General features: G+C 40.4%; 1 protein-coding gene across 1 annotated transcript in view; it reads left to right on the top strand.

The window, feature by feature from the left end:
- The window catches only part of LOC108799583 (aldehyde oxidase-like), an 85853-nt gene that overhangs the window by 29483 nt on the left and 30289 nt on the right, over positions 1-26081 (top strand). Inside the window, exons 5-14 of the mRNA XM_018571464.1 lie at positions 2835-2928; positions 5765-5874; positions 12094-12278; positions 14405-14591; positions 17078-17158; positions 18492-18652; positions 18791-18896; positions 18985-19107; positions 21638-21734; positions 24214-24335. Of these exons, the coding sequence (XP_018426966.1) occupies positions 2835-2928; positions 5765-5874; positions 12094-12278; positions 14405-14591; positions 17078-17158; positions 18492-18652; positions 18791-18896; positions 18985-19107; positions 21638-21734; positions 24214-24335 (1266 nt within the window). The remainder of the gene's footprint in view (positions 1-2834; positions 2929-5764; positions 5875-12093; positions 12279-14404; positions 14592-17077; positions 17159-18491; positions 18653-18790; positions 18897-18984; positions 19108-21637; positions 21735-24213; positions 24336-26081) is intronic.

Here is a 26081-nt window from a genome sequence, read left to right as displayed (position 1 = left end):
AGTTTACAATAGTTTACTAGGTTTTGAGCCCATGTTGTCTTTAGTCTGGCCGTGCACAATAAGGCTTCTCTCATTCAGCATCACGGGCTGAACAAGGGAAATTATTAGGTCCTGCCATCCAGGCTAAACAGCATAGACAAAGCTGCTGGCTATTGTATTCAGTAGCCGCTGCTCCCATGGCTGCCAAATAGCCGAACAGTGTCGGCATCTGACTGAAATCTAACTAGAATTAGGTACTGTTCAGCTGTTAATTTTCCACCCATCTCCTTCCACAAAAGTCAATAGAAAAAAATAATTTTGTCAAACTTGGTGGTCCTGATAGGGCTGCCACAATTTTTGAAGAATTATCAGAAATAGACCAACATTTGAGCTGTAGGTGGGCAGCTTTAGATTCATTTAGTAAGGCAGTGCACAGACCATTGGCATTGTGAAGAATAGACTAACCCATAGAAACCAATTTAAACACAGCTATTATCAGTCAACACTAATGTGCAATCTGATTTGTTGCCATGAGTTATGTCTCATGTACATGAGCTGGCTGCGTTTAAGCACAAGAGAAGTTATCTGGGAAGTATAAACAACTCTATGCTTCCCAGATCACTTTTTCCTGTGTTTAGTTGTTCCTGGGCCTAGTCACGTTTACACGCGTTTAGCTGTTTAAAACCGGGCTACTTAGGCCCAGAACGCAGAAAATCCTAGTTTGAGTAATCGCTTCTAGACTGAATGCTCCTAGATGCTGCTGAATGTCTAGGTGTGCACAGTGGCAAAGCTAGATATTCCGTCGGCCAGGGCAAAGTTCTCCATTCATACCCCCGGCCGCCCACCGCACATTTCTGGCCTCTCTTCTTCTTTTGTCGTGGTGGCACCCCTCCTGATTCACTGCAGGGGTGGGGATTCAAATTGCCTCATTCTCCAATGCTACTTTGTTTCTGGGCTGGACCCCTTCTAATCTGTCATGGAGGAGAGACTTGAATGAAGTGATTTCAAGCTTCGCCTCTGTGGTGGATCAGGAGGGGCGCCGCCTCGCCAAAAGAAGAGAGCACAGAAGCATGTCTAAAGACACTGAACCAACACGGAGGTCCACTACGCAGCAATACATTATGCAGCAAAGCAGAATACCACGAGCTATAGAGGACTTCAAATCCCAGCAATACATTATACAGCAATGCAGAATACCACCAGCTATAGAGGACTACAAATCCCACCAATACATTATACAGCAATGCAGAATACCATCAGCTATAGAAGACTACAAATCCCAGCAATACATTATACAGAATGCAGAATACCATCAGCTATAGAGGACTTCAAATCCCAGCAATACATTATACAGCAATGCACAATACCACCAGCTATAGAGGACTACAAATCCCAGCAATACATTATACAGCAATGCAGAATACCATCAGCTATAGAAGACTACAAATCCCAGCAATACATTATACAGAATGCAGAATACCATCAGCTATAGAGGACTACAAAGCCCAGCAATACATTAGACAGCAATGCACAATAATATGAAGCTACATACTCTAAACTCAAGCAATGCTCCAAATGCACATAACCAACATAGTGTGCATGAGGCCTTACAGAATTGTCATCACAACTCAGTGCACTCCCAGTACTGAGAATTTCTGATAACAGAGGCACATTTCCAGATTTCTTTGCTTGTACACTGAAATCAGATTTTCAGCTCTGAGTTACTTTGTTATTGCTCTTTGTTTTGCTGTAATAATCTGTGAGAATCGCCTATGCTTCTCAGCTCCATCTAGTGGCAGTAGTGTCGTGCGCCACTGACATTAGATCAGCTATATGCTGGGCAGGAGTTTTATACATTAATAAAAAAGTTTTTTCTTAATTGTGCTAGAAAAAAGGCATGCCTGATTCACCAAGGCTTTACAATCATGCATCAAAAGTTTTTATTAGCTTCATGCAATGAATAAACTGCTTCTTTATTTAAGTGATATGTTTCCCTAGAAGATGTGGCAGTTATTCAATGTCTTCTGCTATTGCCTACATCCAGGGCTCTTTTAAGGAAATATTGTGACCTCCACAATTGACAGAGACTGAAGTGAATGTTAACTCTAACATTCTTTGTAAAATGTTGGAAAATAGATAGTAGTCAAACACATATTTATGAATAAATAAAATAAAGGTAAATATTCGAGTATAAGCCGAGGGGGGGCACTTTTCACCCAAAAAAATGGGCTGAAAATCTCAGCTTATACTCGAGTATATACGGTAGTTTTATCATAGAACTTACAATTATTTAAAGCTGAAGTTTAATCTGATTATAATTTGCCTTCCCTAGTTACTCCTTTAACCCCTTATCAGTATGTTAATTCAATTATTCAATACAACCTTTTTTCCCCATTACATCCCATAGACCTAGGGAATCAATGCTTCTCTATGCAATGCAGGCAGATCATGGCTGTTGCGAGAGGCTGACAAGGAAGACAGGAAGCTGTCATAACACCCACATGAGATGCTGAGGTGATGGTTAAAGAACTGAAATCAAATGAATGAAAGGCCAGGGACAGTCAGGCTAGGGAGGAAAGTGCTAGATAATGTTTGAAGTCCTCCTGCCATCTGATGAGGTGGGCTCTGCCTGACTTTCTGAAGACCACAGTGTGCAGTAAAATCAAAGTGAACAATTTCAGTTTAGCAGAGGCATCTATACAACTGTGCAAGACATAAGGGAAGACTGGCGTTCAGCTTTAACACTGTTTCCTTTGTAATTGTGTTCTGATTGATAAACTTTTATTTGCCACCTAATGACAAGTGAAATGTAATGTAGAAATGAGTTTTGAATGTTTTATCTTTCTTTTCTCCAGTCCCTCGGAGGGAGCATTCTTAGCGAAAGCTCTACCTGGGACCTGAACCCTATTCTGGCTGTTGGCAACTGCACATTCAACCTCGCATCAGAAAGTAAGTTCTAGTGCAAATTATCAGTTTGGTTTGGAGTGGAGATTTTTTTGGTTTTCTTTGCCTATCACCAGACAACATGATTGGTTGTTTTGCACCATGGCTCCTACTGCAATAGAGACGTGATTTCTATATCTTGTGGTGATGATAGTATACAAGCTTGAGACAGCTCCATGCAATTTGGATAAATCGGCTGCACTGGTGCTAGAAGCTGGTGGGTATGTAGTCAGATCCAATTCCCTATAGCTGGTAAGCTGTGTCTGTAGATGCATCTCACCATTCGCAACTTTATTTGCAGATAGGCTTTTGCCTCCATTTTCTCTGCAGCTAACGGGATACCATATTCTGCACAGCTTGCTTCAAACACTGGCAACTGGTCTTCGGCATATGGTACTAGATGATTTGCAGACAAATAGAAAATCATCTAGACAGTGTCATGTGAATAAGTCACCTAAAATTTGTTGGACTCCCCATTATAAAAAAAACTGCTAAACATTTTAAAATAGTAACATAAAGTTGAACAGCTCATGGTTAGGCACGTAGGCACATGTCTAGCTCCTTTTAAATAACATCCAGGAAGATGAAAACATTGAGGTTGTACTTTGAGGAGGCAGAAAGCCGACTTGATATCCGTTTTTGCCAGAAGGGCATTTACTTCTGCTGCTCTAACCAACGATAATACCTTATCAAATAATGCATATTGTACTGAGGATTCCTCCTAGTCAACGCCATTGTTCACGGGTGATCTGGTGGTGTATGAGTCAGAATTTCCTGATTGTTTATTTTTGTAATGAGGCCTAATGTGGAGGCCCTAAAATTGCATAATAGGGGGGAGGATGAAAATTGGGCTGTCATACGGCCCAGTTCTATTTCTTTTTTAATCTTTTGCAAAGCTGTGAATTCTTGCTGCTGGACAAACTTGAGGTTGTCAGCCATTGTGAACTCACTGGAAGGGGAAAATGGGATCCAGAAACCCATCTTTAAAAAACAATCCTGTTGTTAACGATTCTCATTATCGATTAATTGATTCCGATTCGTGGAATCCACACCTCTCTGCTCCTCTGTTCGCCCCCTCGCTGTGAGCTGCTGCATGCTGCGGTCTGTGTCCCCTTCAATCAGAGGGAACATAGAGCGCTGCAGCCGGCACCCAGCGGGGAGTAGAGACCACTGTGCCCCATGCCTCCTCCACTGCTTTGCCCCTGTTCCCCAGCTGCTGTGCCCTCCTTCCTCAGCTGACATGCCTTCTCTGCTGCTGTGCCCCCATTCCTCCTCTGCTGCTGTGCCCCATGCCTCCTTTGCTGCCATTTCCCGAGCCTCCTCTGCTGCCATGCCTTTTACCTCCTCTGCTGTGCCCTGTACCTCCTCTGCCATGCTCTGTATCTCTGCTGTCCCCCGTACATCCTCTGCTGTGCCCCATACCTCCTCTGTCATGCCCCGTTTCTCCTCTGCCATGCCCTGTTCCTCTTCCTTTGCTTCGTCCCATGCCTCCTCCTCTGCCATTCCGTTCCTCCTCTGTGGTGCCCCATACCTCCTCCTCTGCCATGCCCGTTCCTCTTTTGCTGTGCCCCTTGCCCCCTCCTCTTCCGTGCCTGTTCCTCCTCTGCTGATCCCCGTTCCCCCCTCCATTGTCATGCCACTTGCCTCCTCTGCTACCGTGCACCATGCCTCCTCCTCTGCTGTGCCCATGCGTCCTCTGCTTCCAACTGCTACTCCCTGTGCCCCCTCTTCTGAAGGCGGCAGATAGCCAGCGTTAAGTTTCCCATCCAGCGGCTGGGAGAAATAGCCATTCTGCTATTGGCTATTTTAAATTGTAGTAACCAATAGCAGGTTGGCTATTGCACCCGCCCAGCGCCCACTGCATGCTGTCAATCAGCAGAGGAAGACATGAAGGAGAACTTTCTTCTTCAGTTCCCTCCTCTGCTGATTGATAGCAGGCAATGGTCGGGTGCAATAGCTAACCTGCTATTGGCTATTGCAATTTGCAATAGCCAATAACAGGAAGGCTATTTTCCCAGCCGCTGGATGGGAAACTTAACGCCTTAAGTTGGGGGAGGGAGGTGTGGAGGATGCTGAAAGTCCTTCTTCATGTGCTTTTGCTGGATGTGGTGTCTGAAGTGCTTGAAATTATGCAGCGTATGCCAGCAGCTCAGGTGATTGAAGGGTATTTAGGGAAGATCACTGACTACAGGGCAGATCCTGAACATTAAGATGCATGTAAATAGTCTTATTAAGTGTTTTAATGTTTTAAAAATAATTATTTTATGTATATATTATAATTATAGTGTATGCACATGGGATGGCATATTTTCTCATTACATACTCAATAGTTGTACTTTACTGTTCTTTCTAACAATTAATGTCCATCAATATGCTGACTCGCTGAAAACAGTGCACTCCCTATGTGGTTGATATCTTACATCAACAGTTGTTTAGCAGGAGGTGAGGGTGTGGCTGAGTCAATACAGTGTGCCCCCCCCCAGTGGTTATTTTACAGATCTTCATATTTAATGCAATACCAATATGGATAAGCAAGTATTTCAAAGTGCAAACTGAAAAGGTGACAGGTCAGGATTGCTGTAAATGCTACAATAAAAACTCAAAAATATATGCTGCTATGGTGACCTGTAGAAACAAAGCTTATGGTTTACAGTAATAACCCGCTAACCACAAATACATGGAAGGATTTTTGTTTCACCTCTCACTATTCCTAAATGAGCCTTGAATCATGTACAGTAGCTGAATTTATGAGTAATCAATAACATGTTAATATATTCTTCTTAGAAGGCGTACTCCTCCCCATAATATTACCTAAGTCCTAACTGACCTTTGTTATTTACAGACAGGAAACGCCAGGTTACTCTGAAGCAGTTAGTTTTTGATGAAACTGGAGCATCAGCTTTGAGGCCGGAAGAGATTCTCATCTCGATCAATGTCCCTTTCTCCAAGAAGGTGTGTTTATATATTTTATTTATATTATATAGTATCCCAGTGAACAAGAGTACGGAGCAGGCACAAAAGCATCACTACATTTTGAAGGTACTGTAGAGTAAAATATATTAACACGTGGTGATAGTTACAAGAGGGACTTCAGTTGATCTGTTGCTTTGAAGCAGGCATAGTGCTGCATATGTAGTAAGCAGTAAAAGGTCGACATTGTGAGTGACATTTTATTAAAATTGCTGGGGCCCAAAACTGAGCAGTTTCTGCACTTAACAAAACCTATGCAGTTATGTTAATTATAGTTATTGTATCCAGTACAGAAGTGTGGATTATAAGTAATAATAACCTTAGAAGAAATGACATACAGTTTAGAAAAAAATATTAGTTTCCAGCCATACTTTTACAAATGTCTCTGTATTATTGCTTTCGTACAGTAAGTCATAGGGGTCTATTTAAAAAAAATACATAGCTTATTTGTCCAGTGAAATTTCCTGTACATTCATGCTGTGTGAGTTAACCAGATGTTGTGAGAATGAGGCAAACACAAATGTCCTTAGTGTAATTTCTCTTCTGGTCCTATGTTCTTCAATAGGAATATTCATACGGTATAGAATGAATGATGAAAATACCACATTATGGCCACTCAATGAAACTGAGGATCATAAAAAATAAATACATGTTAGTAAGGAAATACAATGTTCCAATTCAAGAGACTGTTGGAGAGAATGAGCATATAAATGTAACCACTGATACTATGAGGATCGCAATGTTACAATTGTATGCTCATTCTCTCCAGTGTTCTCTTGAATTGTATCTGAAGTTTTGCTATAACGAAAGTTTCAATGAACGAATAAGCTGAACAATTTTTTTTATAAATAGACACTCTAGTGAGTTTTCTGTGGCATATTGATCAAGCTCAGGATAGTTTTTTTTAATGTCAATTTGCCATCAATTGTTAATTCTTATGTTTGTTGTGTGTATTATATTATTTTTAAATCATTGAGTCTTAAATTCAATGCAGTATGATAGCTCTGTTATTCTTCTCACTATTAATTCATATGTTATGAGTTCCCTGTTTTTATTAAACTTAGAAAGGCAAATTACATGGGGAAATGTAATTACACAGAAACATTCTGCCAGATAAAGGTAGGGGACCTGAGCAGATATCTTTATTAAAAAAGCAAACTTCATGATGTAGGACTCTACTATAATAAGGGAGGCTCAGAGAGTAATAGTAATGGAAGAAACGCTAAATGGATAATAGATATGACTAAATCATAACTCATTATCATTAAATAAAGAATAATATTACAGTCATTATTGCTGTAATAGTTATTGGATTTCAGAACTAAATAAGAAGCTTCGTTATTGCTCTTGTTCAAGTAGAATCTTTTCAAAGTAATTCAGCACTCCAGTAGTAAAATAAACAATGTAAGTACATGGACGAACTTTCAAAATGAGCCATCAGCATCACATTTTTATTTTTAGACATTTCCACTACAGCTGCAGCTTGATATTGCCTGAAGCGGTTTACAGCTTGATGAATGAGGGGAAAATGAACTTTAGACAGCAAAGGACCCTGCTGAAGTTGCAAATTATAATTGCCTACAGCGTAAAGTTCAAGTGCATCTAAAGTCAAAATTTTCTTTCTTTTAGTTTTGAATAGTGTAGTAAATGGTTAATAGCCCCACTAGGATTTTAAGATTTTGGAATTTCATCCTGTCCTTGAGACACAACAAGAAAATGAAAGGAAATCTCCCCAACGAAAGAAGTTCCTTTTGAGAAAGTTGGAACTGCAAGAGGTGTTCTCTTTGGAAGGTTTTCCCTTATTTCCTGTTCATCTGAAAACTGTAGTATTTTCAATGGTCACGGGGATGAATTCCTCCAGCGGGGACATAGGCAGAAATGAAAACATGTCAGGGGTTTCAGCACCTCCCAAATTTAAACAAAACTAGAACAAAAGTTTGGCTTTAAATATACTTTAAGCCTCACTACTAAGCTTTTAAGCAACTACTCAAAAGAAAGAGCACAGTTCAACTCACAAGTATTAGATGCCCCATCCAGTGCACAGAAAAATCTTCTCCTGGAGTATCAGGACAGAAAGATGATAAAGATAACCAGCACACAAAGTTAGTATCATGTATTCCAATTGAATCTGTAAAAAGGACAACTGCTGATGCATGTTTTGCCTTACTTAGATAGCTCAGGTCTTTCCTGTTGGATGTGATTGGCACAAGCAAGAGAAGTAGTAGTATATTCACCTCTTTGGTGGCCCGTGTCTTCTACCTCCCTTCTGTTCCAGTACTCCAGTCTCCACCAGTCAGGGTAAGAGGGTTGAACCACAGCATTCATCGGGGAACAATGACATCTGACCCTACCGGACATGTTGAATACTGCAGAGACTGGTGGAGGTTGCAGCACTTGAAGAAAGGGGAGGTAGGAGACACAGGCTGTTGGAAAAGTGAGTATAATCCTTCTTCTATTGGAGGGACCTTACAGCAGCTTTTTTTTATAACATAGCAGGGTCTCTTCAACTATACCCTTCATTTTTTATATGATTTAAACTAAATAGATTCTAGTATGCAACAGTTGTATATATTTATATACAGATTCATTTTATTTTTACATCTGGAATATTTTATTCAGAATTATATAGAATTTTAATTTACTTGGAACTATTTCCAGTGATTTATGGATACTGACCTGCTACTGACAGTGAACTTTCCTAAGAAAAGCCTTCAGGTCTTAGTCACATATTTGCTGAGCACATAAACTTTAGTGAACAGAATTGTTCTATGAAAAATGTGCCTTGACCAGTTTATATACATACATCAAAACTGTTTTACAAGTTAATTCTGCCTGCAGCTACCTAGAAAGAAAGATTGATGGAGTTTTCTGCAGAAGGCCTCCTTTAAGATCCTGCAGTTAAAGAACATACTTGTTGGTCTGCCAGGAAATTCCCTCACCTCTTAATTTTCTATTGTGGACTGACCACACACAGCTTTTGTGGACTGAGTGGTGTCAGCCCTGCCCATTGTCGTTTACTAAACTGCTTACCCACTCCCACTATCTTCTTATCCACAGCATAGTGACTAATCGACTTGTAGTCAAAGAAAAGAATAGGAAGGGCTAATTTGTCCTCTTGAAATAACACAGGTAGAGAGCAAGAACATGGGACAGCTCTGACAAGATTAACAAGTATTTTTGTCATGTATCAAACAGATATAACAAAACATGTAGTATAACAGATCCAAATGTAGGCAATAAAGGCAATTTACTGTATGTTGTGCATGGCTAGAACAGGCAGGAGCACAGCAGACACACTAGAACTATGGCAGCGCCCCTTTCCTGGAACCATACAGTAAACTCTTATGGAATGCAGAGTTTCATTTTGTTATAGATGTATTAAAACAACATTAAATGTAGTTTTGAATGTAGGTAGCATACCTATCGCAATCTCTTTGGACATAAGCCAGTAAGGATCTGCCACTTTGGCTTCTGTTCATTAAACAGAGAAAATTGGAGAACAGGGTGATGACCTCATCAGTGTGCTGCTACTCCTTCGTTGTTCAATCACACGTTGGGTTGTGTCCTAGACCAGTGGTTCTCAACCTGTGTAACCTCAGGACCCACATTTGTCCTTGCTCATTACGTCGCGGCCCAAGTTGCACTGCAATGGAATGCACGACTTTGCAGTACCATGCGTTCGGGTGCAGGTGATCGGACTGTGGGTGGAAACCCACAGTCCGATCACCTGCACCCGAACGCTTGGTACTGCTTTGGGGTGTCATTCAAATTGATGGCATTGCCACACACGCTCCACACTAGAACATGCAGTAGGTGCGATTGCCCGGTACAGTGCATTAATCGCATAGGACTGTGCGATTAACGCACTGTACTAATGTGAACAAACCCTAAAAAACACTGACAGACACACACAACCACAGACACAATCTCACACACTCACAGAAATCTCACACACACATACACATTCACACTCCAAAGAAAATTATATATTTTTTTCTTTTTTTTTAAGATCAACCCAGTCTCCTTACCTTATAAGAACTGCAGTGGATCCTCAGCCTGGGGTCCAGTTTGGCTGCTGTGCGGTGATGGAGCTCCATCCATATGTGTTTGTACAGATCCTTTGCACAGCCTGTAGAGGTGCCAAGAGCCAGAATGTGACGTCAGTCCAGTGCGGGCACCTCTACAGGGCACATGTGGGAGCTGTAAGCAATGCACATATGGATGGAGCTCCCTTATGGCCATACTTCCAGCCCACCCCACCTCAAGCTGGTACGCAGGGCTGGGCAGCATATTTTGAATGGCTGCTCAGCGCGAGATTTAAAGGAGCTGCACTAGGGGGAGGCTGAAGAGTCTCTTACCTAGAAAAGTGGAAGGCATGTGGCAACCTACTGAACATGGGGTCACAACCCACTTTTGGGTTACGATCCACCAGTTGAGAGCCAAGTTCCTAGACCGCACTGCATTGCTTACCTGCAGTGTAGTCACCAACACAATCCCAGAACTGGGTACGCTGTCTGGCAAGGGCACCTGGAACAGAAATCCAGATACTTTTGGCATGAAAAACAGTTCATGTATATGTTTTTTAACTGAGTATTCAGCAGTTTGAATAGACATTCACATTAAACAATGATTGTACTTCTAAGCAGTGATAATATTACCCTGAACTATAATGTGTAGTGTACAGGTGCATGTAGTGTACAGTTGAAGATGATGTCCTTCAATTTCGATGACTTCAAAAGGGAATTTAGAGGATAACTACAGGCTAGTTTTCTAAGATGTAAGAAGCAAAAATTAACTTCATACAATAACAAAAGTCTAACCATTTAGTCCAAATAGCTAGTCATTACAATCATTATATGTATTTGGAAATCGTTCTAGTATAATTATCTGAAACTTATATTTATATTCTCTTCCCACAATCCTTTGCTTAGCAGCTTCCAAACTGAGATCAAGAGGTTCTATTGCATTGTACAGTACCTCTAATCTACAGTATATTATATGTTTCAGACACTGAGCCATATAACTATTGCTGTTTAGCCTTAGAGAAAGAGAAGATACAGGGAGGACTTGTGAAATGATAACGTATCCATAGCTTAGTGGCCTTGCAGGTGTCACAATAGTGCAGAACAGAATTGGAGTGTCACCAGGCTGGTATGGCAGAGTGTGAAATTCAAGAGTGGCTAAAGGGAACTGTAGGTAAAATCATTCACATATAAGTATTTTGACAGTGTATTTTGCTGTCTGCAAAGATTCTCACCTACCTAGGTCAAGGTATATCTAGTAGCGGTTAGTCAAATTCAACTGGATTTGCTCTGTAATGTTAAGGTGTTTCACCGCTTATCCAAACCGCTTCTTTAGTTCTAATAAATAACACACCCCAGCATTTATAGCTAAATGGGTAATTGAGCTGTGCCTATGAGCTGCTCAGTCCTGCAATAGTCTTGTTGGGGAACTGAGCAGCCCTCCTTCCACAAGCTAAATTATGTTCCCTGAATCCTCCACCTTGGTTTGGCCTTCTAAAATCACCACCTGACCACCTCCTTTTACATAGGATTTGTAAGCACTTTTAAACTTTATCAAAAATGATATATTGCTTTTTATATTGTATGTTGTCTGCTTATTTTAAAAAACATTTAGTTACCAGCTTAGCCCACTTTAAGGGATTTTTATGGTCAGTGGCTTTTGTGGGGATTGTGATACATAACTCACTTTGCATTCAGTTTCAAACACACCCTAGACACATCATCAAGGGGGTCTAATGGCCAATCAGTCAGCATCTGTCACATGCTGGCTGCGGCTGTTCTTGGCTTATAATATACAAGTTTGAATCATCTGTAAGAAAAGACTGTTACTACAAGTACGTACCTCGCTTATACAGTGTTTTAGAACCGAGGAGCTTAGTGTTTGAATAGCCAAATTGCAATATAATCACATAGCATTAGTTCTTCTTGAATAGGAATTTCCCTTGTTGTTGAGCAGACCTATTCCTATAGAACACTTCTTTTTTTTGCAGCATTTTGCACAAATAAAAATTGTTTACAGGGTTTTGTGTTATGTTAGAAGTACATATCACTGCTGTTGTTTCACAATCTTGTTCTGTTGATATAATGTTATTTTTGCCTGTCTCTGAAGATAAGTACAATTGTCAGAACATATTAGTCTCACAATGATTTTCTCTTTGTTTTATTTCTATACATATAGTGGGAGTTTGTCTCAGCTTTCCGACAGGTGCAGAGATGGGGAAGTACAGCACCTACGGACATTGCTGCAATGAGAGTTATGCTGAAAGAAGGCACAGACCTCATCATGTCTATGAACATTTATTATGGTGGCTCTGAATCAGCTTGTATGTTTGCAAAGCACGTCAGTGAAATGCTTGTTGGCAGGTATGTATGGCATTGGTACAGACAAAATGCAAAGAAAAGATAAATCCATTGTATTCAGTAGGACCTGTTCACATTGATGTCTTGCATGCTCCGTTTTGACTGTGTTGACCAGCATTTTCCCTTTCATGTCAATATAGTTCTCCGCTTCTTTGCTATTGGGATACTAGCCTGAATCCTAGGCTCATTGTTCTGGGGGTCACATTGTTTTTTGTATAAATTTAACCATGGAAGTGCTGAACCTCTATAAAAAAAAACACAGGTTCAGCACCCTCCATAATCTGTAGAAACAGCAATGAATTTGACAGTTAAACCAGAAGAAAATAGTAACAAATAGGTTAAAGTGACTGTGGCAGGGTCATTTGTATACAGTTACTTACCTGTAACAGAAGAGGCAATATATTTACTTTTCTAGCCGTCTCTGTGTTCAAATGACACTGCTTTGCTGTTCTTCAGATACTGCATGATACATACATTTCTAGGTGTGTAGAATATCTGCTCTCCCCACTGCATTCTGTGGTTCCTCCCACTGGCTTATATATCAATACAGGATGTATGTGCCAGTGGGAGGAACCATAGCGTGCAGTGGGGGTAACAGGTATTTGACCCACTTGATGAGTCGAATACTTACAAGGACTAGGGAGCAGTACAGCAGCAGTGTTTTAGCATACGGATTATAGAAAGGTAAGTATATACTGCCTCTTCTTTTACAGGTATGTAATTGTGTACACGTGAAGCTCTGCTGACAGGGTCCCTTTTAGAGAATCTCAGGTGTTTAAGGTTGACATCTCTTTTTTATAAGTAGATTCCATGCGAGCAAAGCAGGACTCAATATCCCTCATAGTGGGTAAGACCTTAATATAGGTCTCCATATCCCACCCCTCCTGGGAGCTTAGGGAGGTCTGTGACAGACACCTGGATCGATGCTGGGGACCTTCAGGGCTGTGGGGCAGGCAATCCCCTTGAGGCTGGCTCACCTGCTCCCTGTCAGGAGAATCGGCGTGTGCCGAGGAGAGCTCCGGCGGCGCCATCTTGGTCGCATGTGAGGAGGCAGCCTTGGAGGCCGCGGGTGCCGCTGTGCTGAAAAAACGGGCCAACTCCCTCGGCGTGGGGCCCGTTTTATGCTGCTTCTTCCCCTTCTTCCTCCGGTCACTCATGGTCGGCAAAGGGGAGAGCGGATGGCTGCTGTCTGCCTGTGTTCAGTGCCCTGTGAGCGGGAGACGAGCTAAAGCACGTCTTACCGCTCCATGCGCCTGGCCACGCCCTCTCAGGTGAATTTATGGGGAAGGTAGCATTCACCCTTTTCTTACATGTTGTCAATATTGCAGTAAAGATATTTTCCTCTTAAAGAAAAAATATTGCAGAATGTCAGGAAATGTCATTTTCAGTCATCATGTTTCCAAACAGCTCCAACTCTCTCAGCTCTACTCCCCTGAACTTCCTGTACAGTAGAAAATCACAAGGGACAGCACAGTCTCCAGAAGCTGTTTAGCTACTAGCTTGGAGAAGGGAGAAGAGAGGAACAGGGAACAGGGAGCAGGGGAGTGTCTTGCCCGGCCGTGCCTGTGTAGTTATGGAGACAAACACAGCTTACTGGCACACACAAGGGTGGTTCTACAGGACCCTGGACGGGAAAAGAGACACCCTAATACAGGATATCAGGACCAGTGCTCAGAAAACCAACTGATTTTGCAGGAAACTAAAACCTTTTTTTAAAAGAATGGTTATTTAAGAGTTTTCATACATAACAGAGATTATAGACATACAAGACATAATCCACAAGTGATCAAACAATACCAACAATGTCCTCAAGGCTTCTGAGGAAGATAAGTAAGGTACCATAAAGAACCTGTAATCAGACATGGTAATGTAGCATTCAAAAGAGCTGTAAACAGCAACACTGTGTACGCGGGCCAAAAGCAAAGGTAGATAAAAACAATTTGCATTCCTTCATAAGAAAAACTTGTAAACATCAAGGTGCAGCATTAATTGTAAGGGATTTAACCAACATTTATAATAGTTTAAAAAACCTTTTGACTTGAATATCACTTTAAAATGTCTGAGTACTGCTTCCAGTAAGGCAGTTGTTTGTCATTGTATTTCCCCAATATATTCATGTTACATTACAGACGATGGGATGAGACAATGCTGGATGAAGCTTGTAGATTATTTCTGGAAGAGACCCCTCTGCAGGAATCAGCCTTTGGGATGGTGGAGTATGAGCGAACACTGGCGATCAGCTTCCTCTTTCAGTTCTACCTCCAAGTGTCAAAGGAATTAAAGAAGACCTTGCATTTTCCACACTCTGATACAGCTGTAAGTCATGGTTTGTTTCTGTTGTGTGATTTAGAAAAAAAAAAAGAGATTCAACCACCCTCAACTTCTCTCCCACCCTTGTTTCAAATTGTTCACAAAATAAACTTTACTGAGCAAATCTATATCCTAAAATCATGAAATATGTGAAGTATTCCTAATATTACAAAAATATAGCAAAATAAATCATTGCTCAGCTCTCTAGTTATTTTAAGGTCTATTTTTGGTCATGAAATTTAAAAGCAGTAGGGGGATGACAGCTCCAGAGTGTGCACCTTTCAATTAGTGAGTAATGGCGGATTCCATATTTCTGTCTTGATAGGTGCCCTTTAAAGGGATATATAGACTTGGCAATAGTAGTGTTTTGCCATGCTCTTACACATAGTAACACATTCAAGGTAATAACATTTGTCGTTTTATATAAAAGTACAAGAAAAACAGCCCTCTTATGTCCTGCAGTTTTATAACTCTTGATGGACATCCAAGCATGTGATAAAATCCGTATTAATATTAAAGGATAATTACATGGAAAAAAAAAGAAGAGAAGAAAACAGATTTATGTAAACTTCCATTTTTAGGAAGCAAGCCATCTATATCATTGTGTGGTCTGCACCTGCTTTACAAACACCAGCTACATTGATTTTTAACTAGTTACAGGCAGTATGTATATTCAGGTGGGTGGGAGTTGCCTTAACCCTTTTGCTGTCAAAGCGTTTTTTGCCCCCGCCCCCAAGAATTATATGTTTACGGAAAGCACAGAGAACTTGTAAAATAAAATGCAAATGTATACATAGCATGATATTAGCAGCACAACTCAAACCCAACATTTCTGTAAAAATTATACTTAAGTTCATTTTAGCACACAAAAACACAATGGAATGCCAATTATTTTCTAAAATATAAAAGATGAGGTTGTGCCGAATAAATAGATACCCCACATGCCAAGCTTAAAAATTGTTTGCGCCCGTAAAATGGCGACAACAATACGGTGCCCCAAATTGTCCATAGGCAACACTTTAAAATCCTGTAGTCATTAGTTTAGAGTCAACCATGAATATGACCCAATAATTATTGCTCTCACTCTGCCACATGCGGTGGCAGGTGCACCAAACTCATGTTTATATTGGTATGCGGGGGACTTTAACATTTTTTTAAAAGTATTTCATTTAACTTTATTATTTTACTTCATTGCTATCAATAGGGGGCTCACATAAATTATAGCATTAGTGGTGACGGGTTCTCGTTACAGTGGCATTAGGGGTCTATTAGAGCCCTAGCTTTACCTCTCCACTTCAAAGAAGCTATTCAAGCACAGATCATGCTTGAATAGCTTCTTCCCTGGCTTCTCTAGCCGGGGAATCATGGCTGAGGAGCCGGAAGTGATGCAATCAGCATCACCTCCAGCGGGGAAAAATCAGTAAATGGCAGTTCACTGTTTTTTTTCTCCCCATTGATAGCCATGATGCTGGTCACACTGGCTTTACACAGGTAAACAAAGTCCCGGTAGCTATAGCCACTGGGAATCAGTTTACAGGGGCCCACTGCCAGCGACGTACTGCATACATAATTGGCAGCGCAAGACTTAAAGCCTAACTCCATTCAAAATGTGTTTCCCCATTATCCCTTCCTCCCATCCCACTCTAACCATCCTGACAGGTGTTTTTATTTGCTTACCTTTTTGGAAAAAACTATGCTCACCTCAGGCCCCCCTATCCAAATCCCTCACTGATGCTGTTTCCACTAGAGGGGACTGCTAATCCAGTGCCGTGCAGTAAAACTTGATAGTCAATCCCCTTAACTCCCCTGAGGCCAACGTCTGTAGTACTCCTGATTCTGAGAGGACACCCCCCGTGGACAGGCAATGATAATTGCCCAAGCCACATAGGCAGTGATGTGGGCACCCAGTAGAAGCGGGTAAACTGAGAGAAGAAGGACCCAGCACTGGATGATCATGAGTTCAAGTAAGGGAAAAATGGGACCTAGAAAGGTTTTTCTTTTTGTAACCTAGCAATTAGTGAGGGGAGGGAGTGTGGGGGAGATTTTCATTTTTATTCTGGAGTTGGGTTTTAAGTTGACCATTCCACATGAGCAAGCCTGAGTAGATTCCCAACAGACGTTGCCTGGCTCTAGATATTGGAATTAAATGGTGTGTGAACAGATACTTGCAACAACGTCCTACAGAGGAATTACTTGCAATATGTAAAAAAAAAAGGAATGATTTTATTACATGCATGGCAGCTAATGGTTTGCTTGTGGCTACTTTCTTTTTTTAATTTGAAATGTGCCCTTTAATATTTTTTCTGTTGTTTTCAGTTTAATGTCAGCGTTAATAGAAGTACTTTTGTCATTTGGTAGGATGTCTCGTGTGACACAGTTGTTAGAGTTTTGACAAGTAACTTTGTAATAGTTTGTTTCCAGAACGTATAATGTTTCTCTATGAAGACTATAGACTTGTAAGTTATATTTCAAAAACGTTATCCTTTGTGCAGGACTTTCAGTACACAACAGTTTTCAGCAAGTCAGCCAAACAGTTCCATCAGCAAACTTCCAATGGCTTCCTCACTAACAAAGTAAGTAGTCATATGCAAGTTAGCAGTTTAATTGAAAGGGTTTATGTGCGGTCTATAGGCAATGGAATAACAGTAGGGATCATAGTTGTCACCAACCACGTCCTGAACAAACGCAAAGCTTGTGCCCTACTGTTACTTTCTTTCCTCTTGACATTTACTCATTTGCTTTTGCTGACTACAAAGAGAGTCATTAGCAGGCCCAGACTGGTAAATCTAAAATGTAGCAGACAGGCAGGTCTGTCTGGAAAAATAGGCAAGCTAGTGTGAGCTCCTAAGGCTGTAGAGTCTCAGTCACATTTGTTTCAATAAAGCAAGAGTTTACTGTAGCCTGTATTATGCACTTAAACCTTCTTGGGTTTGCATTGATATAAAACTATTGTTGATATTGAAAATGTATCTAGCTTGTCCATATGCACAAATGTAAGCTGGTGTACTGTATACACCTGGCTGCTTCCATTGCCTAGTTTAGCCCTGCCTATATGGAAATCTGAGTGTTTATCCATAAAGCCAACAGGGACTGTAATACTTAACCGGGATGCAACACTTCCCACTCTAATCACAATAAATACAATTAAAGGAGAAATATTGGGAGAGTAAAATATTCTCTTCTCAATACTTAGAGCTGTCATGTGACATTGCAACTGTCACATGCCAGCTCTATATATTGAGAGCACAAACCGCTGATTGCTTAGCTCACGGCCTCTCTTTGCAGAGAGCATTGACTGTCAGCCACTGCTCCCTCAGGGGTTTCCTCCTGTTTCTCTAGCAACCACTGGAAGGACAGACATGGGAGGGGCGAGCACAGCTGGCTCTAGAGAGGCAGAACCAGATGTCAATCAGGCAGCGGGGTGGATGTTGACAATATTCTCTGCTGCAGTGCCAGCAGATAGCAGCCTGTATCATGAGTTTGGGTCACAGGAGTACATTAGTAAAGATCCTCCTGCGACCCAAAAGAGAACTAAAGCCAAAAAAAAGGTTTGGATTTAGTTCTCTTTTAAAGTTTTGCAGTTTCACTTTAAGTTAAGTTTGCTGGCGAATATACAAACCTCAGCAGCTATTATAAATAGTATTCACTTAACTTGTTAAGGAAGTGCCAGATCAATCATACGAGTGTTTGCCCTGAAACCGTCATTATTAAAGCCAACATCCAATCAATATTCAGTTTGCACACATATGTACACTGAATTATATTTCAGCTTATGTTTGTTTGCAGTAAAACATTAACAAAAATACAAATCACACAAGGCAGAAGCTCTTGGTTTCTGCTGTAATTACTGTATGTCGTTATCTTACAGTCAGTAAAAGTGGCATTATTATCTTTTCCACCTTCTAGGCTGAACATATGACTCATCCATATGAAGAGGAAGAACCGGTAAATTTCCAACCTCATGCTTTACAAACCATTACAGAAGAGGATGATGGAGATACATCTATTGTGGATGGGGAACTATTTTTGGCATTAGTTACAAGCACCAGACATCATGCTAAAATCATGTAATACATGCAATATACCATCTGTCTAAAAGTTCTAGTTCTTTATTGTCCTTAATGATTATAGGATTTGTACATTAGCATAAGGCTTGACAATACATCATTTTAGTCACGTGCATTTTACATTTAATTTGTTGTCAGATCCATTACTACAGAAGATGCATTAAAGGCCCCAGGAGTGGTTGATGTGATAACCTCTGCTGATGTTCCTGGAATAAGCAACTCAAATTTATTTGCAGAGAATGAGGTACAATTGGGGAAAACTACATATATTTATTTTCACAGTATTGTCTGGTACATCCATGTTTTACAAAATGTCTTTCTGCCTTCTGTAGGTGACTTACATTGGACAGGCAATATGTGCCGTGGTAGCAAACACACAGGACCATGCTAATACAGGAGCTCAACGAGTACGGGTAGAATATGAAGACCAGGAACCTGTTATACTTTCTATTCAGGTGACTTGACTTTCTAAACAAACTTGCATATTTATAATTGTGATCCATATGAAGACATACAGTAGACCTTTAATTATAGATTAAACATTTTACAATTATGGAAAAATGTCATAATTAGCTTTGGCAAATCATTCTACATTTAGTTGAGCTGAAAGATGCTTCTTTTCTAAGTTTTCCAAATTTTCAAATAGAAAATAAAATTGGATGCTCTAATAATATTGTCAGTTATTTGCTTATTCCCATTGGGAATCTTTCATTAAGCAAAACACAAGGGAGAAGCATCAGATAAAAGTTGCCTTTATTTTACCCCGGGCAATTTACTAGACGTAGTTGGGGCCATTTGACTATGCTGCATTGTGTTAAGGCGACCTGTTCATTTCAATAAGCTGCAAAGCACAAAAAATGCAGAAAAAAATTCACCTGCAGTATTTTTTGTGATACAGTGCACTGTCGTTTGTTGCAATGCACTGCAATAGAGGGACATTGGGGTGGTTTTAAGAATGAATGTCACTCCATTGTACCAAAGTGCACCAGGGTGAATAGGCCCTTACTGTCATGTGATGCACAGAATGGCATCTACTATCTGAACCTTCTTGCACAGGTATCTTGATATATGGCAGATTTTCTTGAAAGGTATACTCTAGTCAGACTTGAAAACTGAACCTTAAAATGCATACAGGGAGCACACTGTATGTTTTTAGTACATCACTTTTTCATCAAAGCATTACTGTAGTGTTCCAATACACCCCCGTATCTGTTGTTGGTTATCTGGTGACCTAAGAACACATACTCTTGATGCAGAACAGGAATTCCCAAACTGGAGAAGAGCTTTGGGTTTGGCTCAATGTTGGGTTCGACCCAAACATTGCCTGCTTCAAGTCTGTTTACTGGTTGGACTATTTGGCCAATTTGCCATCCCACTCCTCCTGTATCAGGAATTCATTTATTTATTGGCAGTATTACTACCACCAATAAATGAATACATCCTACTGTACAGGCTGCAGACCACCATTGATTACTAGGAAGCCAGCAGACAGTGTTTTAGCAACCAATATCTCGATGCCTGCTGACATTTTATTAAGTCAGCAGGTCTCCTGGGAGATGTCATTGCTCAAATGCGGTCATGACCATATTCAGTTAGTTATGTAAGACTGCTCCTTATATATATTCAACTAGGAGCTTTCAGTTACAATGTGGAGTACGTCGAGACCGGATCAGTGATGTTTTTTCTTTCTTTCTGGTCGGTGGGCATTGTTCATCTGCATCTCTGTACGATGTGACATTTTTTCTTTCAAAAAAGAAGAGGGTGAACCCGGACAAGGCACCCTCCCCATGTGGCCTGGTATGGTCCAGGAAGGCTGCATGCTCAAACAAGGGTCTGATATGGGTTTTGGGTGGGACCACATGTTTTCTCTTTTTTTCTTGTTGTTGTTTCTTCATGAAGTCCCCCTTAAAATACATACCAGACCATCTTCAAAGATAAGTGTCTGGTATGGATTGTGAGGGAGGAACCCCATGCTGATTCTTTTTTTTCTTCTTTCTTTCGTTTAAAAAAAAAAGACGTATAGTATCTATAAATGGACTCTGGATTCTTTTATAAATTTATCGTAGTGATGAAAAGAGTCTGCGGCTTTGTAAATGCCAGTTTTGCTGTAGTACATTGTATACATCGTACAGGAATAACTTTAAAGGCAAGTTTAGGGCATCCCCCAAGTATAATATTTAAAGGAATTTAAAGAAAAGTGCATTTTTAATGTTTCTCTTTAAGCATTATTAAAAGAGCTGCTGTCCACCAAATGTGTAAGCGTCTACCTCCCCATGCCCTTTGTTTGACAACTCCTTGCCTATTAGCCTTAAAATTACTAGAGTTGAAAAAATTTGGTTCCTGTTCCACAAACTGAAACCAGGTATTTTTGGCCCATTTGTATCCCAAACAAACCCATTGCAGCCTGTTTGTTGTTTTACCTATAGAAAAGCCTCAATTACACAATGGCCAACGATCAGATTCAAACCTGCCTTGGAAATCGACATGTTTTACAGGATGCAATGTGAGTTGAAGTTACATAGCACAGGCTTCAAATTTCCAGTGATGTGCGATAAACAGCACTGAGAATTGCTTTATTGGTTACATTGAATTAAAGCCCCCCCACGACTTTCTGCATAACTGTATGTAAGTTCATGGTGCCATTTATGCTATTTTAGGATGTCCTCAGCGCCCAGCATCAACCCGGAGGACTGAGGACATCTAGTAGAGGATAGGATTTACTGCAGGGGCAGCACCAAAGAGAAGGTGTGCGGTGCAGCCACAACTGCTTTTTTGTTTTAAAACTCTGTTGTGGGATTTATTTTAACATTTTGACTATAGTTGGGCTTTAAAAAGAAGCTACATTTAACTAAATGTATGTGCTTTGTATGTATCCAACTTCACAGGTTGTATGTGAGATGGTATCTATGAATTAACAGTTTTGTAGCACATATATGAATGTAAACAGTCATAAAAATAACTTGCAGACATGTTTTGCTGTTTTAGGATTCAATAAAGCACAATTCCTTCTTTGGGCCACTTAGGAAATTAGAGCATGGGAACGTAGATGAAGCTTTTGAGTGTGCGGATCATATTCTAGAAGGTAAATATCCATAGACATTCATACAATATAGGTATTTAACAAGACCTGCAATTCAGGCAGTTTAAAGAAAATACAAAAATACATTTTTTCTTTTTTGTTTTTACAGTATAAAATGCACACTTGCAAAGTTTTTATTCTGCTGAGGTGATTGCATAGCACATAGCTAAATGATTACATTTGAATGGGAATACTCTGCCAAAAATCAGTGATCAATTTATATGTAATGTGATAAATATTGGCATAAGAATCCCAGATCTGATGCAGATTCCATATTGAATAATAAACTGTAAAATTACTCTGCGTTGATTTCTTAGTTTTCAGCGGATTCTGACATTTCAGTGCATGGCATGCCTAGGTAGGCCAATGGGCCAGCAACACTGCTTTGTCTTATAGATCTGAGGCACATAAGTTTTTAAAGTACAGCAAATAGTTTGGTATGGTATAGATCCACCTTAAAAAAAAGCGCTGATCCAGCGCTGACTCCTCAATCTTTATTGATTCACTACATAAGACAAAACACCAGCTTTGACTAAAGCCCTTGGAGGCTGAAACACGTCAGCATATTTGACATACCTGGTGTTTTCTCTTATGCTGTGAATCAATAAAGCGGAGTTCTTAAGGTGGATCTGAGATTGGATGGGAAAGGTAAAGCTCCCACTGTTTTCAATATTAGATGTTTTGAAAGTGGTGAAGAGGTTTGAGATCTTAAGGTGTAGATATTACCAAGGGTTTTGAGAAATTGTATGTAACTGAACTTGGCAGCCCACAGATATAAATCTTTAAAGATACAACTGCAGCACTCCCTTTTGTATACTTCTGTTTTATTCATGTTACAGTATGGATAAGCTTTTGGCAACATCCCTCGGCATCAAGAGCATGTGGTTAAAACATATCTAAAACCAGGAGTAAAAATGTAATATCATTCAGTTTACCAGTCCTTAGATTTGGTAGTTGCATTTGTTTTTGTTTTCAGGTTTTTTTTTCCTTTTATTTTTATCTGGTGATCCTACCAGTAACATACTTCCAGTCCTAGGATGACACAGCTCACTTACTTTTCTGTATCACAACAGAAACATGATAGGAGTACATCTGTGAAGGTTCTCATTCATCCAGGCCATGGTATATCTGTAAAAAAATAAGTCAAGGCAACTGGACTTGCTGTAATTTTCTTGAAGACGTTTTACTGGTCATCCAACCAGCTTTCTCAAATCAGAATGACTTGTACAAAACAAAAAGTAACTCTGAATTTAGAAAGCTGGTTGGATGACCAGTGTAACGTCTTCAAGATAAAGATTGCCTTGACTTATTTTTTTTACAGATGATAGGACTTCGGAACCCACCCCTCTCCTTTTCCCCCATAACATAGAGGGGTGTGGTTCTGTAATCCTCAGAAACAGCTGGGAACAAGGTAATTGATGACAGTCAGCAGAGGCAGGGAGCACAGGTATCTTTCTGCTCACAAGATTTCTGGCAAGATCAACAGTTTTTTTTTTTTTTAAATGTTAATCTGCGCTTTAGATAATAATTTGACATTATGGGAAATAAAGCTGCCACAATAGAGACAATAAGTCCTAGACCCTTTAACTATAAGGATTTAAATTATCTCATGTTTGTCACAACTGGTATTTTACATATCCAGATTGGATTGCATTATAAGTATTATTTTTTGAATGCTTTACACTTTTTTTGGTTTATCATATTCACGGCTTTTTTGTTCAGTGTGTTATCTACTGTGATATATTCACATAATCTGGTATTTTACATATCCAGATTGGATTGCATTAAAAGTACCATTTATTGAATGTTTAACACATTTTTGGTTTATGATATTCACGGCTATTTTTGGTTTATTGTGCTATTCACTGTGATATATTCACATCATTTTCACTAAGTTAACAGTGCACTTTATTAATTCTTAGCAACTGGAGCATCTAATTTTTATTTATTTTTATCCAGTTTAAAAGGTTTATCATTGTTCACGAATATAAGGTTTAAGGCACACCAAGATCTTAATAATATTTTTTTTATATTCTTTATGATATCTAGTTAATATGCAATAAGGGGGTTTAGCACCGCAAACTCACTGTTTTCATTTTTTTTTTTTTTTACTTATCAAACAGATTTTGTAAAACCCTTTCAGAGGTATATTTAACAGACCAAAAGGAACCAAATAAGAGAAGTTCATTGTTAGGGTTTACATACACTTTAAGATTGCAGGATGTCTAAAACTGAAACATGAATAAATAGGAAGCATAAAAAAGGTCTGCATTTGTATCTTCAAAATAAATATAGAAGATTCTAGGACAGTGCTGAATCCACTTATTTAACTGCTACGGATCTGCATGCATCATATTATCTTCTGCTTAGGAGGCGCCTGAGATTTATGCTAGCTGCAAGAACACACAAGCCTTAATGTTTCATTGCAAGAGATGAATACATGTCTGGAGTGCTGCCTTTGTTTTTACTTTTCAAAGAACAGGTGAGGAATATATAGAAGGACAGAATGGTCTTCTGCAATCCCAGACTGTACGGGTCATTCCTAGAATAGAAGAAAATGAAATAGAAGTGTTTATATCAACCCAGGATCCAGCATCAATACAGGTACAGTGTTCTGTACTCTAATCTTCTTGGGCGCTTAGGTGTGCAGCTTGTTGGAAGAAGGTTTTATCTAGGACTCATGAATAATTTTGCTGGGTCCCTGTAATCATAAGGCTTGGACTCTACTGGAAGCCACTGCAGTGGCAGGCATATGTTTGTCTTCCTTTTTACAGTAAATTCAAGGAAAGATTGCATCAAGGAACGGGTGTATTAATGTACTTAATAAATATTATTTGGGATCGAGGAACAATGGAAATCTCACATTTGGGTCCTAGAAGAACATAACACTAGGGACCTCTTTATTAATACATTACAAATAAACATTTAGGACCTATTATACTTAAAGGGGTTCTAAACCCTCCCGTTTTATGCCTATATCTAATGCTAGCCAGCAGTAAATATAGGCAAACAGTTGGAAAAAAAAAACACGCTTTAACAGCGGTTTAAACTTACCTTGTTTTCGCTGCACGCTTCCGCCCGAGAAACGAAACTGTTCGGGCGGCCGCAAAGCATCGTGGGGCGGGCACATGCGCAGTTCGGATTCTCGGCCGGGAGACGAGCAGAGACACGAGGTAAGTCTATGGACGCGTGCACCGCATGCAGACACCGTGGGATCAGAAGTGCCAGCAAGCAGAGGAGTCAGCGCTGGATCAGAGAGCCGCCGCACCACTGGAGGGACAGATGAAAACATCAGGAAAGAAGATCGGATTAAGAGACATCATTTAAGGTAAGTGCTGACATTAACATTGGGGGGAGGGAACATTTTTTTATCCTTTAATGTCACTTTAAAGGAGAACTATGGGGTTAGGGCTTTTCCCCATAGTTCTCCTTAGGGTAACGGGAGGACACAAACTAGCGTCCTCCCGTCACCCTAAGCTCAGTATACCCCGAGCTACAGCTAGCGGTATACTGAGACACCGCAGCTGAAGCGGATCTCGACAATTTTATGTCTGGATCCGCCCAGCTGCGTGACTGACAGCTGGCTCTGCCTATCTAGAGGCAGAGCCAGCTGTACCCGCCCCCTCCCCCGTCCGTTCCGCCAGTCAGCGCTGGCGGATCGGAGCGGGGAGGGGGGAATCCAGCCCCTCCCCTGTCACGGCAGAGAGCCGTGACAGGATCGAGAGGTGAGCGAACGCCGGTATGTGTTCGCTCACCTCCCGATCTACTGAGCCGACCTGTGACAGTCTCATTGTCACAGGTCGGCTAGAACTATGAGGTGAGTGAAAAGCACTCACCTCATAGTTCTCCTTTAAGTGTGATGTACTTTCCATGAATGTCTTTAAATGGAAAATGAGCGCTGGACCTGTGTGGTTATTCTGTTTTTTTCATCTAATAGTTCTTAAGTGATGTTAATATGTGTAATCTGGCTAATAGGCAGCTATCACTGGCTTAAGGGACTTCACAGTATCCTTGGCTTAACAGTGAACACAGTAGATGTAGGAATTGAAGCATCACGCTAATTAAAATAGCCCAGATGCAACTTTATTCTACTAGGGTAAGGGGATAATCGCGTAGAACAGCCATCATGGTTCAGGGGTCCAAAAACACCCTCATTATCAGGGCTTGGTGAGAGAAATTATGATTAACCAGGTGAAGAAGAGTAAGAAATGGGTGTGTTAACTCTGTGGAGAAAAACAGTCCCTAATAAAAGTGGGTAAGGCTCTTCTGCAGATCATAACCAAAAGTTGAATCTCCTCCAGGGTGAGGTGGAGCACACAGCTATTACCACCACAGAAGTTACATTGGAGC

This window comes from Nanorana parkeri, unplaced genomic scaffold (genome assembly GCF_000935625.1).
Source record: "Nanorana parkeri isolate BGI_ZX_2015 unplaced genomic scaffold, ASM93562v1 scaffold1763, whole genome shotgun sequence".
Classification (NCBI taxonomy): Eukaryota; Metazoa; Chordata; class Amphibia; order Anura; family Dicroglossidae; genus Nanorana; species Nanorana parkeri.
The sequence above is the reverse complement of the archived record's forward strand: the minus strand, read 5'-3'. Positions and strand labels throughout refer to the sequence as shown.